Source organism: Oncorhynchus kisutch, unplaced genomic scaffold, assembly GCF_002021735.2.
Source record: "Oncorhynchus kisutch isolate 150728-3 unplaced genomic scaffold, Okis_V2 scaffold3976, whole genome shotgun sequence".
Classification (NCBI taxonomy): domain Eukaryota; kingdom Metazoa; phylum Chordata; class Actinopteri; order Salmoniformes; family Salmonidae; genus Oncorhynchus; species Oncorhynchus kisutch.
Genome location: NW_022265921.1, coordinates 143,988 through 163,528, shown reverse-complemented (window position 1 = coordinate 163,528; position 19,541 = coordinate 143,988). Strand labels below are relative to the sequence as shown.

Below are 19,541 nucleotides of genomic sequence, written 5' to 3'. Positions count from 1 at the left end.
TGCCTTTGTTTTGGTTTGTTTGTCAATTAGGGTGTGCAGGGTAATACCATAATTTGGTAAAAAGCCAATTTGACATTTTCTAAGTACATTGTTTTCACTGAGGAAATATACGAGTCTGCTGTTAATGATAATGCCGAGGATTTTCCCAAGGTTGCTGTTGACGCATATATGGGGTCATATTTGTATTCACTTTTGTGGATTGGGGTGATCAGTACTTAGTTCCAAATATTGGGGACGATGCCAGAGCTAAGGATGATGAGAGTTTTAGTATAGCCAATTGGAATCTGTGGTCTGTATATTTTATCATTTCATTAAGGATACCATCAACACCACAGGCCTTTTTGGGTTGGAGGGTTTTTATTTTGTCCTGTAGTTCATTCAAGGGAATTGGAGAATCCAGTGGGTTCTGGAATCCAGTGGGTTCTGGAATCCAGTGTGTTCTGGAATCCAGTGGGTTCTGGAATCCAGTGTGTTCTGGAATCCAGTGGGTTCTGGAATCCAGTGGGTTCTGGTCTTTAATTGTTGATTCTAAGATCTGTATTTGATCATGTATATATGTTTTTGCTGTTTGTTCTTTGTTATAGAGACAAAAGATTGGAGAAGTGGTTAACATCTCCATTTTGGATAGAAAATACTTTGTGTTGTTGTTTGTTTTCCGTAGTGTATTTCTGTATTGTTTTAGTGATTCACCATAGTGAAGGCGTAGACTCAGGTTTTCTGTGTCTCTTATGTTTTTGGTTGCATAAGTTTCTCAATTTCTTTCTTATGTTTTTGCATTCCTCATCAAATCATTTGTCATTGTTGATTATTTTCTTCGGTTTTCTGTTTGACATTTTTAGATTTGATAGGGAAGCTGAGAGGTCAAATATACTGTGAAGATTTTCTACTGCCATGTTTACACCACCACTATTACAGTGGAACGTTTTGTCCAGGAAGTTGTCTAAAAGGGATTGAATTTGATGTTTCCTAATTGTTTTTTGGTAGGTTTCCACACTACATTCCTTCCATCTATAGCATTTCTTAAAATTACTCAGTTCCTTTGGTTTTGATGCCTCATCATTGAGTATTCCTCTGTTCAAGTAGACTGCTGAGATCTGATAGGGGTGTCAGTGGGCTGACTGTGGTCTGATAGGGGTGTCAGTGGGCTGACTGTGATCTGATAGGGGTGGTTACCTACCATAGGAGGCCCCTCAAAGCCTACCATTGACTATGTACATACCCAGCGTGTAACAGAGCTGCAGGAGTTGTGGACTGTTTTTGTTGGTGATGTTGTCATAGTTGTGTGGTACAGGGGCATATGGGGGAGGGCATATGGGGGAGGGAATGCTGTCACCTGCAGCCAGGTGTTTGTCCCCCTGTGTGCTGAGGGTGTCAGGTTCTTGTCTAGCATTTAGGTTGCTACAGACTAGTACACGTCCCTGGGCCTAGAAATGATTGATTTCCCCAGCCAGGATGGAGAAGTTGTCTTCATTAAAGTATGGGGATTCTAGTGGGGTGATATAGGTAGCACACAGGAGGACATTTTTCTCTATTAAGATAATTTCCTTTTGAATTTCTAGCTAGATGTAAAATGTTCCTGTTTTGATTAATTTAATAGAGTGAGTTAGGTCTTAGTTCTGCTCTATACCAAATGAGCATATCCCCGGAGTCCCTTCCCTGTTTCATCCTGGTGGTTTGGTGGATGGGACAACCAGCTCTCTGTAACCTAGAGGGTAACCAGTGGGTCCGTCTCCTCTATACCACCCACCTGGTAGTGTGGTGGATGGGACTACCAGCTCTCTGTAACCTAGAGGGTAACCAGTGGGTCCGTCTCCTCTATACCAGGTTTCTTGTAGGATGACAATGTCTGTATTTCTGATTTCTTTGATGAATTCCAGGTTCCTGCTCTTTAGGCCAAAGGCAGATGACCTCAGGCCTTGGATATTCCAGGATGAGATAGTGAAGGCTTTAGGTTTCATAAAGTGTCCAATGTTGTTGGTCGTGTGTTTGGCCTCACGCAGACATCTCCCTCTTTCTGAACATCTCTCTCTCTCACTCTCTCTCAGACTCCATATTTCTGGACCAGTAGCCGCTGGCCTGCCACAGAGCTGGACTATGGTGAGGTTACGGGTTAAGTGGGAACTGCATCCGCTGATTCTGCCTTGTTTTCTGGCTTCCTCCTCAAGAAATACTGGCGGCCATGACAGAAGTCATACGTTAGTTGGCTTGGGGGTGTGGTTTGATGGGGGTGTGGTTTGACGGGGGTGTTTCTTGTGTGTCTCCTTGCCATCACCAAGACATACCCATCTGTCAGAACCTCGACCTCAGCTGTTTCTCCCACTCAATCACAACAAAGAACAAGCAGGTTGAGCTCAATAACTACAGGCAAATGTATGGTGAGATACCGGAGGAAGCTTTGAATAGGTCAGTAGCCTACAGAGTAATATGAGACGAATGCAATTGGGGAATTTATGTAGATATTCTAAAATAAGTGCTTTGATAACTTTCACATGTAGTGACAGGTTCATGTAGAATAAACATCCCTTTACATAAAACCATAGAAGCAGTGTTCTGCTGATATAACAATGTGCACCTTTTAATGTCATTCCCAGCCGATACAGATCCTGTCATTCCCAGATACAGATAATGTCATTCCCAGCCGATACAGATACTGTCAATCCCAGCCGATACAGATACTGTCATTCCCAGCTGATACAGATACTGTCATTCCCAGCCGATACAGATACTGTCATTCCCAGCAGATACAGATACGGTCAATCCCAGCCGATACAGATACTGTCATTCCCAGATACAGATCCTGTCATTCCCAGCCGATACAGATACTGTCATTCCCAGCAGATACAGATACTGTCATTCCCAGCCGAGACAGATACTGTACCTGGGACAGGACGGCCCCTAGTCCCCTGTACCTGGGACAGGACGACCCCTAGTCCCCTGTACCTGGGACAGGATGGCCCCTAGTCCCCTGTACCTGGGACAGGATGGCCCCTAGTCCCCTGTACCTGGGACAGGACGGCCCCTAGTCCTGTGTCGCTGGTGTCCGTCTGGACCAACATCGGGCGTTACTAGATTCGGATGGGAGCAAAGCGCTTCCTTCAATTGCCTGAATGTGGCTTCGGTCTCGTCTGACCAGTTCACTGTTTTCAGGAGGTGGGCCCTGGTTAGATCGGCAAGGGGGAGGCGCTAGCTGCAAAGTTGGGGATAAACTGGCTGTAGTATCCCATCCAGCCCCGGGAAGGACTTGACCTGTGTCTTGGTGCGTGGAATGGGCCAGTCAGGTACCGCTTGGAGCTTCCTCTTCTGGGGCTTGACTTTCCCACGTCTGATCAAATACCCCAGGTACTCCACCTCCTCAAACCCCAGCTTGCATTTCTTGGGGTTCGCTGTCAAGCCGGCTTACCATATATCCATATAGGCCGCTGCCCACTGTTGGTGGGGTCGGAGGACTTGATCCATCAGGTGCTAGAACATGGGTGGGGCTCCGTTGAGACTGAATGGGAGGACCCGGTACTGATATAAGCTGTCTGGTGTTGAAAACGCTGTCTAATAACCCCCAAACATTTGACGAGCCCATCTCTCTGCGGGTGAAAGACGGAGGTCAAGATCTGCTTTCATACCTTGGCCGGTTAGGATCTCGTTCAGGATGCCCACCTGGTTAAAGAGGTGGAATAGCTCCCGGGCGATTCCCCTGGAGACCGCCGCCCGTAGGGATATCGGATGGCATAATCTACTATTACCAGGATGTACCAGTGTCCTGGTGCCATTTTTACCAGTGGCCCCACTATGTCCATTGCGATCCGTTCAAATGGAAACCTGATGATCAGTAGCGGGACCAGCGGGTTTGGGAAGTGTGCATTTGGGGCGGTGATTTGAAACTCCGGGCAGCTGTGGGAAAAGTGTTCCGGTGGAACTGGGCGCCAACCTGTTCCCGGGTCTTCTCCATTCCCAGGTACACCCCCAACAGATGGGGGTGTACCAGCTCGAGAACAGCTCCCACTTTTCGTTGGAGCAGCAACCAGCACCTCTCGAAGTTCCCCCTGTTGGTGCGACACCTGATACAAAAGGCTTGATTTGGAAATGACGGTATAGCCAGTCACTCACCCCTGAAGTAGCTGGCCATCCACCACTATCACTTGGGCCGCGGCGGCTTTCAAGTTCGCATCCTCTCGAACTGTCCCTTCAGTTGGCCCGTGGCAGATGTCTCGGCTGGTCCCTCAAAATCGATGAGGGAGAGAATGAGCTCTGTTGTCTTGGCTGTTTGTTCTTGGGTCGTTGTCCTGTTTTTATTTTACCTTTTTTTAACTAGGCAAGTCAGTTAAGAACAAATTCTTATTTTCAATGACGGCCTAAGAACAGCAGGGTAACTGCCTGTTCAGGGGCAGAACGACAGATTTGTACCTTGTCAGCTCGGGGGTTTGAACTTGCAACCTTCGGTTGGAGTCCAACGCTCTAACCACTAGGCTACCCTGCCACCCCGAGCTGGAAGGTCCTGAGTGCTCTGGAGCATTTAAAGATCTCTCTGTACTTTGCTCTGTTCATCTTTTCATCGATACTGACTAGTCTTCCAGTCCCTGCCGCTGAAAATGCTACTGCCACCACCATGCTTCACCATAGGGATGGTGCCAGGTTTCCTCCAGATGTGAAGTTTGGCATTCAGTCCAAAGAGTTCAATCTTGATTTCATCAGACCAGAGAATCTTGTTTCTCATGGTCTGAGAGTCCTTTAGGTGCCTTTTGGCAAATTGTGTTTCCAAGCCAAATCTGAGTTGTTTTGAGATAGGCTAACTTTAGCTAGCTAGCTAGTTAGGTAGCTAACAAGCCAATGTCAGCTATACTAGCGATGATAGGGATAATGATTATCAAAATATACATAATCAGCAATCTATGGTCTAGCTAACGGTATTCTCACCACCACTGGGGACCAATGAACCCCAACCACGTATTCCGAACGGTAGGATATTAGGGTACTTCGGAAGGGCATGCAAACCATAGTTGGCTGTGGTCAATCCGTATAGGGCTTTTCAGTCTCAAACGGCCGTGATCCTTTGGGTTCTAACCATAACCATAGTTGGCTGTGGTCAATCCGTATAGGGCTTTTCAGTCTCAAACGGCCGTGATCCTTTGGGTTCTAACCCTAACCATAGTTGGCTGTGGTCAATCCGTATAGGGCTTTTCAGTCTCAAACGGCCGTGATCCTTTGGGTTCTAACCCTAACCATAGTTGGCTGTGGTCAATCCGTATAGGGCTTTTCAGTCTCAAACGGCCGTGATCCTTTGGGTTCTAACCCTAACCATAGTTGGCTGTGGTCAATCCGTATAGGGCTTTTCTGTCTCAAATGTCCGTGATCCTTTGAACTCATTGGGGGCACTAAAACAACAGAGCCATTCAATAAAGGAGGAGTGATTTGAGCGTTGAGCTTGGGAAAAGGGGGCATGAATTGTTTACATAATTCTAATCCAAAACGTACCTTCATTTACTCGTTGTGACCCACTCAGGTTCCAAACTACATTTTAGACAAGACTGACTGTGCCCATATTTATCCTATTTACACTTTGTAATACATTTTGACACAAAAATGTTTCTGACTCATATCGATGCCTTATAGGCCGTTTTCAAAAGGATAAGTAGTGACAGTCGCTCCTTAAGGGTTAACAGTTGAGGGTTGAGGGTTAGGAGTTGAGGGTTAAAGGTTAAAGGTTAAGGGTTAAGAGTTGAGGGTTGAGGGATAAGGGTTAAGAGAGGTTAAGGGTTAAGAGTTGAGGGTTAAGGGTTAAAGGTTAGGCATTGAGGGTATGTTGTGACTTCTGTCATTTATTTGACTACAGTTTGTATGGTCTAAACTGGTCATCTTATCTCTGTCCAGCAATCTATCTGGCTAAGAAGAACATCAGGAAACAGGGGGAGCTGGTGGACTATGAGAAGGTGATTATTCTAACCTATAATTTACCAAACATTTACTAAACCTGTATTAACCCTTTACTAAACCTTTACTAAACCTTTACTAAACCTTTACTAAACATTTACTAAACCTGTATTAACCCTTTACTAAACCTGTATTAACCCTTTACTAAACCTTTATTAACCCTTTACTAAACCTTTACTAAACCTTTACTAAACCTGTATTAACCCTTTACTAAACCTGTATTAACCCTTTACTAAACCTTTACTAAACCTTTACTAAACATTTACTAAACCTTTACTAAACCTTTACTAAACCTGTATTAACCCTTTACTAAACCTTTACTAAACCTTTACTAAACCTGTATTAACCCTTTACTAAACCTTTACTAAACATTTACTAAACCTTTACTAAACCTTTACTAAACATTTACTAAACCTGTATTAACCCTTTACTAAACCTGTATTAACCCTTTACTAAACCTGTATAAACCCTTTACTAAACCTTTACTAAACCGGTATAAACCCTTTACTAAACCTTTACTAAACATTTACTAAACCTGTATAAACCCTTTACTAAACCTTTACTAAACCTGTATTAACCCTACTAAACATTTACTAACCTGTAGTAAACCTTTAGTAAACCTTTCCTAATCCTTTCCTAAACCTTTCCTAAACGTTTAGTAAACCTTTCCTAAACGTTTAGTAAACCTTTCCTAAACCTTTAGTAAACCTTTCCTAAACCTTTCCTAAACGTTTAGTAAACCTTTCCTAAACCTTTAGTAAACCTTTCCTAAACCTTTAGTAAACCTTTCCTAAACGTTTAGTAAACGTTTCCTAAACCTTTAGTAAACCTTTCCTAAACATTTAGTAAACCTTTAGTAAACGTTTCCTAAACCTTTAGTAAACCTTTCCTAAACCTTTAGTAAACATTTCCCAAACCTTTAGTACACCTTTCCTATCTCCACTATCTGTCTGTCCATCAGTAGGATCACTAACCGTCCTCCTGTCCTTCTCATCCCCTCTCCTCTTCAGGAGAACTACAGCATCCTGCACAAGAGGATTAACCACACCTGGGACTTTGTGGTGATGCAGGCTAGAGAACAGCTCAGGTAACTACACACACACACTCAGACACACTCAGACACACAAACACACACTCACCTCTCTTAACCCTGTGTGTCTCTCTCTGTGTGTGTGCAGGGCCTCTAAGCAGAGAAGGAAGGCTGACCGTATCGTTCTGGAGTGTCAGGAGCAAGCCTACTGGCTGATCAACAAACCATGTGTAAATATGCCACTATACTACCACTATACTAGTACTATACTACTAAGATAATACTACTATACTACTATAATACAGCTATGACTACTACTACTACTATACTACTATACTACTATACTACTATAATACAACTATGACTACTACTACTACACTACTACCATAATACTACCATACTAACGCTATACTACTACTATACTACTATAGTACACGTATGACTTCTGCCGCTATACTACTACTATACTGCCACAATACTACCACTATACTAACTATGCTGCTACTATACTTGAACTATGACTACTTCTACTGTACTGCTACTATACTGCTACTATACCTCTACTATAATACAACTATGACTACTACTACTATACTACTACTATACTACTATTATACTACCAATATACTACTATGCTGCTACTGTACTTGGACTATGACTACTTCTACTATACTGCTACTATACTACTACTATACTACTACTATAATACAACTATGCCTACTACTACTATACTACTACTGTGATACTACTATACTACTATTATACTACCACTATACTACTATACTACAACTATGGCTACTACTACTATACTACTACTGTAATACTACTATACTACTATTATACTACCACTATACTACTATACTACAACTATGGCTACTTCTGCTATACTACTGCTATACTACTAGTATACTGCTATAATACACCTATGAATACCGCCACTATACTACTACTATACTACTATAATACAACTATGACTACTACTACTATACTACTACTATGATACCACTACTATACTACTATAATACAACTATGGCTACTACTATAATACTACTATACTACTACTATAATACTAATATATTACTGCTATACTACTACTATAATACTACCAGACTACTATAATACAACTATGACTACTACTACCAATATTACTACTATACTACTGCTGCTACTAATACTACTACTACTACAAGTACTGCTACTACTTCTACTACTATTCTACCACTACTACTGTACGTATTACTACTACTACTGCTACTACTACTAATAATAATTTTACAAATATTAATATTACTATACTGCTACTACTGTTACTGCTACTATGGGTACTAATATTACTACTACTATACTACTACTTGACTACTACTATACTACAACTATGACTATTTCTACTACTATACTTCTACTACTACTAGAAAACGACTACTACTACCACTATTACTATACTACTATTATACTACAACTATAATTATATACTACAACTATGACTACTACTGCTACTACTACTACACTATGACTACACTATGACTACTACTACATTATGACTATTACTATTTCTACTGCTACTACTACTATACTACGGCTATTCTATGACTACTACTACTACTACTCCTACTACACTACGACTATTACTATTTCTACTACTACTAATTTTACTAATATTACTACTACTGTACTGCTACTACTATACTACTAATATTACCACTACTAGACTACTACTACTACTATATTACTATTACTACTTCTACTACTATACTACTATAACTATACTACTAATATTACTACTACTATACTACCATCGACATACTACTAACACTACTGCTACTGCACTGCTACTACTATACTACTATACCAATCCCTATACAACCAATATTACTACTACCATACTACTCATACTACTACTACTATACAACTAATATTACTACTATACTACTACTATACTACTTATGTTACTACTACTATACTACTATCACTATACTGCTAATATTACTACTACTATACTACTACTGCGCTACTACTTTACTACTACTGGACTACTATTATTACTACTACTACTACTACACTGATACTACTGCTATACTGCTACTACTACTACTACTATACTAGTAGTACTACTACAGACCAGATCAGTCTAACCCAGACCCAGACCAGTCTAACCCAGACCCAGACCAGATCAGTCTAACCCAGACCAGATCAGTCTAACCCAGACCCAGACCAGATCAGTCTAACCCAGACCCAGACCAGATCCGTCTAACCCAGACAGGTTTAACTGTCTCAGACACAAAATAGGAAGATTTCATCTGTTAAAACCTTCAGCTAGAAAAAATATATAAGGGGAGTGAGGGAGGGAGGGAGGGGGTATAGAGATAAGGAGGAGTGAGGGGAGGAGAGAGTGGAGTTGAGGGAGAGCAGGAGAGAGTGGAGGGGAGAGTGCACTTTCTCTTCTGTTCCTTAATTCTCATGAATTAAAGAGGAGGAGCGGAGGAAAAGAGAGTGAAGAGGAGAGGAGAGAATGGAGGGAATAAAGATGGAGGAAATAGAGTGGAAAACATGAGCAGGGCTAAGTGCTCACACTCCCTCTCAGAGCTGACTGTGTGTGTGTGTGTGTGTGTGTGTGTGTGTGTGTGTGTGTGTGTGTGTGTGTGTGTGTGTGTGTGTGTGTGTGTGTGTGTGTGTGTGTGTGTGTGTGTCAGCTGACCAAGATGGCGTAGCAGTTGAACTTCTGTTTTTGTCTTGTCCCGTGTACAGTCGTGGCCAAAAGTTTTGAGAATGACAAATATTCATTTTCACAAAGTCTGCTGCCTCAGTTTGTATGATGGCAATTTGCATATACTCCAGAACATTATGAAGAGTGATCAGATGAATTGCAATTAGTTGCAAAGTCCCTCTTTGCCATGCAAATTGACTGAATCGCAAAAAAAACATTTCCACTGCATTTCAGCCCTGCCACAAAAGGACCAGCTGACCTCGTGTCAGTGATTATCTCGTTAACACAGGTGTGAGTGTTGACGAGGACAAGGCTGGAGATCACTCTGTCATGCTGTTTGAGTTCGAATAACAGACTGGAAGCTTCAAAAGGAGGGTGGTGCTTGGAATCATTGTTCTTCCTCTGTCAACCATGGTTACCTGCAAGGAAACACGTGCTGTCGTCATTGCGTTGCACAAAAAGGGCTTCACAGGCAAGGATATTGCTGCCAGTAAAATTGCACCTAAATCAACCATTTATCGGATCATCAAGAACTTTAAGGAGAGTGGTTCAATTGTTGTAAAGAAGGCTTTAGGGCGCGCAAGAAAGTCCAGCAAGCGGCAGGACTGTCTCCTAAAGTTGATTCAGCTGCGTGGTCGGAGCACCACCAGTACAGAGCTTGCTCAGGAATGGCAACAGGCAGGTGTGAGTGCATCTGCACGCACAGTGAGGCAAAGACTTTTGGAGAATGGCCTGGTCTCAAGAAGGGCAGCAAAGAAGCCACTTCTCTCCAGGAAAAACATCAGGGACAGACTGCAAAAGGTACAGGACTGCTGAGGACTGAGGTAAAGTCATTTTCACTGATGAATCCCCTTTCCGATTGTTTGGGGCATCCGGAAAAAAGCTTGTCTGGAGAAGACAAGGTGAGCGCTACCATCAGTCCTGTGTCATGCCAACAGTAAAGCATCCTGAGACCATTCATGTGTGGGGTTGCTTCTCAGCCAAGGGAGTGGGCTCACTCACACTTTTTCCTAAGAACACAACAATGAATAAAGAATGGGACCAACACATCCTCCAAGAGCAACTTTTCCCAACCATCCAGGAACAGTTTGGTGACGAACAATGCCTTTTCCAACACGATGGAGCACCTTGCCATAAGGCAAAAGTGATAACTAAGTGGCTTGGGGAACAAAACATCGATATTTTGGGTCCATGGCCAGGAAACTCCCCAGACATTAATCCCACTGAAAACTTGTGGTCAATCCTCAAGAGGCGGGTGGACAAACAAAAACCTACAAATTCTGACAATCTCCAAGCGTTGATTATGCAAGAATGGGCTGCCATCAGTCAGGATGTGGCCCAGAAGTTAATTGACAGCATGGACTGCAGGGGTCTTGAAAAAGAAGTGTCAACACTGCAAAAATGTACTCTTTGCATCAACTTTATGTATTTGTCAATAAAGGCCCTTGACACTTATGAAATGCTTGTAATTATACTTCAGTATTCCCGTTAGATTAATTCACATAGTTCTTATGTGTTCATTAACCAATTCAATGAAAACACTCTGTCAGTTTCTAAGAATCTGTAAGGTTCTTATATGCATAAAATAGACAGAGACCAGTCAACCAAAATTAGCCTAAGGCGTTTATTCGCGAGAGCTCTGGTCATAATACCATGTACATTGGTTTATATACCTCACATTTCATCATAAATGTCCCTCCTCTCAGATACAAAGGCAATATAGCCTTTCACAAGCCTTCTCACATTGTCTGCCACCTGTTAAACAATCTACTACAAGCCCAAGGTCTCTCCCCTCCCTGGGTAGGAACAGAAAGTCCTTGTTCTAATTCTTGACTAAAACTACACACATTATATTCAGTGTTATGATTATAATAAGATTCATACATTCATACAGTAACAGAGTAGTATTCTGCTTCAAATCAAATCAAATCAAATTTTATTTGTCACATACACATGGTTAGCAGATATTAATGCGAGTGTAGCGAAATGCTTGTGCTTCTAGTTCCGACAATGCAGTAATGACGAACAAGTAATCTAACTAACAATTCCAAAAAAACTACTGTCTTATACACAGTGTAAGGGGATAGAGAATATGTACATAAGGATATATGAATGAGTGATATATATCAGGGTACAGAGCAGCATAGGCAAGATACAGTAGATGATATCGAGTACAGTATATACATATGAGATGAGTATGTAAACCAAGTGGCATAGTTAAAGTGGCTAGTGATACATGTATTACATAAGGATGCAGTCGATGATATAGAGTACAGTATCTACGTATGCATATGAGATGAATAATGTAGGGTAAGTAACATTATATAAGGTAGCATTGTTTAAAGTGGCTAGTGATATATTTACATCATTTCCCATCAATTCCCATTATTAAAGTGGCTGGAGTAGAGTCAGTGTCATTGACAGTGTGTTGGCAGTAGCCACTCAATGTTAGTGGTGGCTGTTTAACAGTCTGATGGCCTTGAGATAGAAGCTGTTTTTCAGTCTCTCGGTCCCAGCTTTGATGCACCTGTACTGACCTCGCCTTCTGGATGACAGTGGGGTGAACAGGCAGTGGCTCGGGTGGTTGATGTCCTTGATGATCTTTATGGCCTTCCTGTGGCATCGGGTGGTGTAGGTGTCCTGGAGGGCAGGTAGTTTGCCCCCGGTGATGCGTTGTGCAGACCTCACTACCCTCTGGAGAGCCTTACGGTTGAGGGCGGTGCAGTTGCCATACCAGGCGGTGATACAGCCCGCCAGGATGCTCTCGATTGTGCATCTGTAGAAGTTTGTGAGTGCTTTTGGTGACAAGCCGAATTTCTTCAGCCTCCTGAGGTTGAAGAGGCGCTGCTGCGCCTTCCTCACGATGCTGTCTGTGTGAGTGGACCAATTCAGTTTGTCTGTGATGTGTATGCCGAGGAACTTAAAACTTGCTACCCTCTCCACTACTGTTCCATCGATGTGGATGGGGGGGTGTTCCCTCTGCTGTTTCCTGAAGTCTCCAATCATCTCCTTAGTTTTGTTGACGTTGAGTGTGAGGTTATTTTCCTGACACCACACTCCGAGGGCCCTCACCTCCTCCCTGTAGGCCGTCTCGTCGTTGTTGGTAATCAAGCCTACCACTGTTGTGTCGTCCGCAAACTTGATGATTGAGTTGGAGGCGTGCGTGGCCACGCAGTCGTGGGTGAACAGGGAGTACAGGAGAGGGCTCAGAACGCACCCTTGTGGGGCCCCAGTGTTGAGGATCAGCGGGGAGGAGATGTTGTTGCCTACCCTCACCACCTGGGGGCGGCCCATCAGGAAGTCCAGTACCCAGTTGCACAGGGCGGGGTCGAGACCCAGGGTCTCGAGCTTGATGACGAGCTTCTACTCCAGCCACTTTAACACTATGGTGTTGAATGCCGAGCTGTAGTCGATGAACAGCATTCTCACATAGGTATTCCTCTTGTCCAGATGGGTTAGGGCAGTGTGCAGTGTGGTTGAGATTGCATCGTCTGTGGACCTATTTGGGCGGTAAGCAAATTGGAGTGGGTCTAGGGTGTCAGGTAGGGTGGAGGTGATATGGTCCTTGACTAGACTCTCAAAGCACTTCATGATGACGGATGTGAGTGCTACGGGGCGGTAGTCGTTTAGCTCAGTTACCTTAGCTTTCTTGGGAACAGGAACAATGGTGGCCCTCTTGAAGCATGTGGGAACAGCAGACTGGTATAGGGATTGATTGAATATGTCCGTAAACACACCGGCCAGCTGATCTGCGCATGCTCTGAGGGCGCGGCTGGGGATGCCGTCTGGGCCTGCAGCCTTGCGAGGGTTAACACGTTTAAATGTCTTACTCACTTCGGCTGCAGTGAAGGAGAGACCGCATGTTTTCGTTGCAGGCCGTGTCAGTGGCACTGTATTGTCCTCAAAGCGTGCAAAAAAAGTTATTTAGTCTGCCTGGGAGCAAGACATCCTGGTCCGTGACTGGGCTGGGTTTCTTCCTGTAGTCCGTGATTGACTGTAGACCCTGCCACATGCCTCTTGTGTCTGAGCCGTTGAATTGAGATTCTACTTTGTCTCTGTACTGGCGCTTAGCTTGTTTGATAGCCTTGCGGAGGGAATAGCTGCACTGTTTGTATTCAGTCATGTTACCAGACACCTTGCCCTGATTAAAAGCAGTGGTTCGCGCCTTCAGTTTCACACGAATGCTGCCATCAATCCACGGTTTCTGGTTAGGGAATGTTTTAATCGTTGCTATGGGAACGACATCTTCAACGCACGTTCTAATGAACTCGCACACCGAATCAGCGTATTCGTCAATGTTGTTGTCTGACGCAATACGAAACATCTCCCAGTCCACGTGATGGAAGCAGTCTTGGAGTGTGGAGTCAGCTTGGTCAGACCAGCGTTGGACAGACCTCAGCGTGGGAGCTTCTTGTTTTAGTTTCTGTCTGTAGGCAGGGATCAACAAAATGGAGTCGTGGTCAGCTTTTCCGAAAGGGGGGCGGGGCAGGGCCTTATATGCGTCGCGGAAGTTAGAGTAACAATGATCCAGGGTCTTTCCACCCCTGGTTGCGCAATCGATATGCTGATAAAATTTAGGGAGTCTTGTTTTCAGATTAGCCTTGTTAAAATCCCCAGCTACAATGAATGCAGCCTCCGGATAAATCGTTTCCAGTTTGCAGAGAGTTAAATAAAGTTCGTTCAGAGCCATCGATGTGTCTGCTTGGGGGGGGATATATACGGCTGTGATTATAATCGAAGAGAATTCTCTTGGTAGATAATGCGGTCTACATTTGATTGTGAGGAATTCTAAATCAGGTGAACAGAAGGATTTGAGTTCCTGTATGTTTCTTTCATCACACCATGTCACGTTGGCCATAAGGCATACGCCCCCGCCCCTCTTCTTACCAGAAAGATGTTTGTTTCTGTCGGCGCGATGCGTGGAGAAACCCGCTGGCTGCACCGCTCCGGATAGCGTCTCTCCAGTTAGCCATGTTTCCGTGAAGCAGAGAACGTTACAGTCTCTGATGTCCCTCTGGAATGTTACCCTTGCTCGGATTTCATCAACCTTGTTGTCAAGAGACTGGACATTGGCAAGAAGAATGCTAGGGAGTGGTGCACGGTGTGCCCGTCTCCGGAGTCTGACCAGAAGACCGCTTCGTTTCCCTCTTTTTCTGAGTCGTTTTTTTGGGTCGCTGCATGTAATCCACTCCGTTGCACTGGTTGTAAGGCAGAACACAGGATCCGCATCGCGAAAAACATATTCTTGGTCGTACTGATGGTGAGTTGACGCTGATCTTATATTCAGTAGTTCTTCTCGGCTGTATGTAATGAAACCTAAGATGACCTGGGGTACTAGTGTAAGAAATAACACGTAAAAAAACTAAAAACTGCATAGTTTCCTAGGAACGCGAAGCGAGGCGGCCATCTCTGTCGGCGCCGGAAGTCCGTTTAGTTATAAATGTATACACAATTAAGCATTATTCATAAAAATCCCATAACAATTCCATAGTAACATCTGACAAAAATATCTAAAGACACTGAAGCAGCAGACTTGAAAATTAATATTTGTGTCATTCTCAAAACTTTTGGCCATGACTGAAAATATAATTTTCTTCGTTTTCTTCATATATATTTTGTATATGTTTCTAATCTCAATTTCCATCTACGGACTGAACATGCTCTTCTGCAACCCGCCTCACCCTATGTGGTACGGATCTGCTATTTTTTATACTTTAGAACCGGAACCCCCCACCAGAAGCTAGCCAGCTAACTAGCTACTAGCCAGTTAGCCACTGCTAGCGATCATCACTGTTAACATGGACATCAGTCAGCCTCAGCCCGGTCAATTCCTGCCAGTCTGCACAGCGCGATATACCCAGAGATTATCGGACTGCTTTTTGTCTACCACATCTCCGGATTCCTACTGCAAGTTCTGAACCTTTACACCAGATCATCGCAGCTGGCTAGCTGCTATCCGAGTGGCTATTCCTGGCTAACGTCTCTGTCCTGAACCAGTTAGCATGGAGCTAGCCTCAAGCTAGGCTCATCTCCTGGCTAGCCGAAGAGGTTCATCAGCCAATTCTTGGGCTACAATACCTCGTTTGCCAATTGGCCTGGACCCTTTAAGGTCGGCACGGAGCCCCGACGATCCATCACGACTGGTCTGTCGACATAACCGTCTGAGGTGGTTTCAACAGGGTCTTCCGTCGCGACGTCCCCAGAGGCCCATCTGCTATCCCCGGCCCGCTAGCTGTCTGAATCGCTGTGTCTTCAGCTCACCTAGCGTAGTAGCACTACTGAATGTGTCTCCAGCTCGCCTAGAGTAGTAGCACTAATAAATTGGCTCCCTGAGTCATCTATTGCTACTCACCTGACCCAATATGCACTCTGCTACACATGCCTCTCCCTAATGTCAATATGCCTTGTCTATTGCTGTTTTGGTTAGTGATTATTGTCTTATTTCACTGTAGAGCCTCAAGCCATGCTCAATATGCCTTAGCTAGGCCTTTTGTTCCACTCCCCACACATGCGGTGACCACATTAACTGGTGCCTCTAGAGACAAAACCTCTCTCATCGCTACTCAATGCCTAGGTTTACCTTGACTGTACTCACATCCTACCATACCCTTGTCTGTACATTATGCCTTGAATCTATTCTTCCGTGCCCAGAAACCTGCTCCTTTTACTCTCTGTTCCGAACGCACTAGACGACAATTTCTTATAGCCTTTAGCCGTACCCTTATCCTACTCCTCCTCTGTTCCTCTGGTGATGTAGAGGTTAACCCAGTCCCTGCAGCCCCCTGCACTGCTCCTATTCCCGAGGCGCTCTCATTTGTTGACTTCTGTAACCGTAAAAGCCTGGTTTCATGCACGTTAACATTAGAAGCCTCCTCCCTAAGTTTGTTTTATTCACTGCTTTAGCACACTCTGCCAACCCGGATGGCCTAGCCATGTCTGAATCCTGGCTTAGGAAGGCCACCAAAAATCTTGAAATTTCCATTCCTAACTATAACATTTTCCGACAACATAGAACCGCCAGAGGGGGTCGAGTTGCAATCTACTGCAGAGACAACCTGCAGAGTTCTGTAATGCTATCCAGGACTGTTCCCAAACAATTAGAGCTTCTACTTTTAAAAATCCACCTTTCCAGAAACAGGTTTCTCACCATTGCGGCTTGTTATAGACCCCCTCTGCTGTGCCTTGGACCAGCTGTGCCTTGGACACCATATGTGAATTGATTGCCCCCCATCTATCTTCAGAGCTCATACTGTTAGGCGACCTAAACTGGGACATGCTTAACAACCCAAACATCCTACAATCTAAACTAGATGCCCTCAATCTCACACAAATCATCAAGGAACCTACCATGGACACCCTCTTAGATTATCATCCTAACCAACCTGCCCTCTACATACACCTCTGCTGTCTTCAACCAGGATCTCAGCAATCACTGCCTCATGGCCTTCGTGTGTAATGGGTCCGTAGTCATACGACCACCCCTCATCACTGTCAAAACGCTCCCTAAAACACTTCAGCGAACAGGCCTTTCTAATCGACCTGGCCCGTTTTAATTGAATTGCATGCCCCATTCAAAAAATGGGGAACAGATATAGCCCTTGATTCACTCCAGACTTGACTGCCCTTGACCAGCACAAAAACATCCTGTGGCGTTCTGCGTCCTGTTCCGTTCTTTTCAGGGAAGTCAGGAACAAATATTACACAGGCAGTTAGGAAAGCTAAGGCTAGCTATTTCAAACAGAAATGTGCATCCTGTAGCACTAATTCCAAAAAGCTCTGGGTCACTGTAAAGTCCATTGAGAATAAGAGCACCTCCTCCCAGCTGCCCACTGCACTGAGGCTAGGAAACACTGTCACCACCGATAAATCTACGATAATCGATCATTTCAATAAAGCATTGCTTCAATAACCATGCTTCCACCTGGCTACCCCAACCCCGGCCAACGGCTCCACACCCCCTGCAGCAACTAGCCCAAGCCCCCCCTTCCTCTCCTTCACCCAAATCCAGACAGCTGGACAATCTTGTCTCCTACAAATCAGCTGGACAATCTGGACCCCTGCAAATCAGCTGGGCTAGACCATCTGGACCCCTACAAATCAGCTGGGCTAAACAATCTGGAGCCTACAAATCAGCTGGACAATCTGGACCCTACAAATCAGCTGGGCTAAACAATCTGGACCCCTATAAATTAGCTGGGCTGGGCAATCTGGACCCCTACAAGTCAGCTGGGATAGACCATCTGGACCCCTACAAATCAGCTGGGCTAGACAATCTGGACCCCTACAAATCAGCTGGACAATCTGGACCCCTGCAAATCAGCTGGGCTAGACCATCTGGACCCCTACAAATCAGCTGGGCTAAACAATCTGGAGCCTACAAATCAGCTGGACAATCTGGACCCTACAAATCAGCTGGGCTAAACAATCTGGACCCCTATAAATTAGCTGGGCTGGGCAATCTGGACCCCTACAAGTCAGCTGGGATAGACCATCTGGACCCCTACAAATCAGCTGGGCTAGACAATCTGGACCCCTACAAATCAGCTGGGCAATCTGGACCCTACAAATCAGCCAGACAATCTGGACCCCTGCAAATAAGCTGGGCTACACAATCTGGACCCCTACAAATCAGCTGGGCTGGACAATCTGGACCCCTACAAGTCAGCTGGACAATCTGGACCCCTAAAAATCAGCTGGACAATCTGGACCCCTGCAGAACAGCTGGACAATCTGGACCCTACAAATCAGCAGGACAATCTGGACCCCTACAATTCAGCTGGGCTGGACAATCTGGACCCCTACAAATCAGCTGGGCAATCTGGACCCTACAAATCAGCTGGGCAATCTGGACCCCTACAAATCAGCTGGACAATCTGGACCGTACAAGTCAGCTGGACACTCTGGACCCCTATAAAACAGCTGGACAATCTGGACCCCTACAAATCAGCTGGACTGGACAATCTGGACCCCTACAAATCAGCTGGGCTAGACAATCTGGACCCCTACAAATCAGCTAGACAATCTGGACCCCTACAAATAAGCTGGACAATCTGGACCCCTACAAATCAGCTGGGCATTCTGGACCCCTACAAAACAGCTGGACAATCTTGACCCCTACAAAACAGCTGGACAATCTGGACTCCTACAAATCAGCTGGACAATCTGGACCCGTACAAATCAGCTGGACAATCTGGACCCCTACGAATCAGCTGGACAATCTGGACCCCTACAAAACAGCTGGACAATCTGGACACCTACAAATCAGCTGGGAAATCTGGACCCTACAAATCAGCTGGACAATCTGGACCCGTACAAATAGGCTGGACAATCTGGACCCTACAAATCAGCTGGGCTGGACAATCTGGACCATTACAAATCAGCTGGACAATCTGGACCCGTGCAAATCAGCTGGACAATCTGGACCCGTACAAATAGGCTGGACAATCTGGACACCTAAAAATCAGCTGGGCAATCTGGACCCCTACAGATCAGCTGGACAATCTGGACCCCTACAAATCAGCTGGGCTGGACAATCTGGACCATTACAAATCAGCTGGACAATCTGGACCCCTACATATCAGCTGGACAATCTGGACCCCTATATATCAGCTGGACAATCTGGACCCCTACATATCAGCTGGACAATCTGGACCCCTACATATCGACTGGACAATCTGGACCCCTACAAATCAGCTCGACCATCTGGACCCCTACAATCAGCTGGACAATCTGGACCCTTACAAATCAGCTGGGCTAACAATCTGGACCCCTACAAATCAGCTGGACAATCTGGACCCCTACAAATCAGCTGGGCTAAACAATCTGGACCCCTACAAATAAGCTGGGCAATCTGGATCCCTACAAATCAGCTGGGCTAAACAATCT

At 44.7% G+C, this 19,541-nt stretch overlaps 1 protein-coding gene across 1 annotated transcript in view; it reads left to right on the top strand.

Moving 5' to 3' along the window:
* Positions 1–19,541, top strand: part of rgs11 (regulator of G protein signaling 11) — a 77,621-nt gene that overhangs the window by 10,856 nt on the left and 47,224 nt on the right. Inside the window, exons 5-8 of the mRNA XM_031821446.1 lie at positions 2,046–2,097; positions 5,863–5,921; positions 6,933–7,009; positions 7,101–7,182. Of these exons, the coding sequence (XP_031677306.1) occupies positions 2,046–2,097; positions 5,863–5,921; positions 6,933–7,009; positions 7,101–7,182 (270 nt within the window). The remainder of the gene's footprint in view (positions 1–2,045; positions 2,098–5,862; positions 5,922–6,932; positions 7,010–7,100; positions 7,183–19,541) is intronic.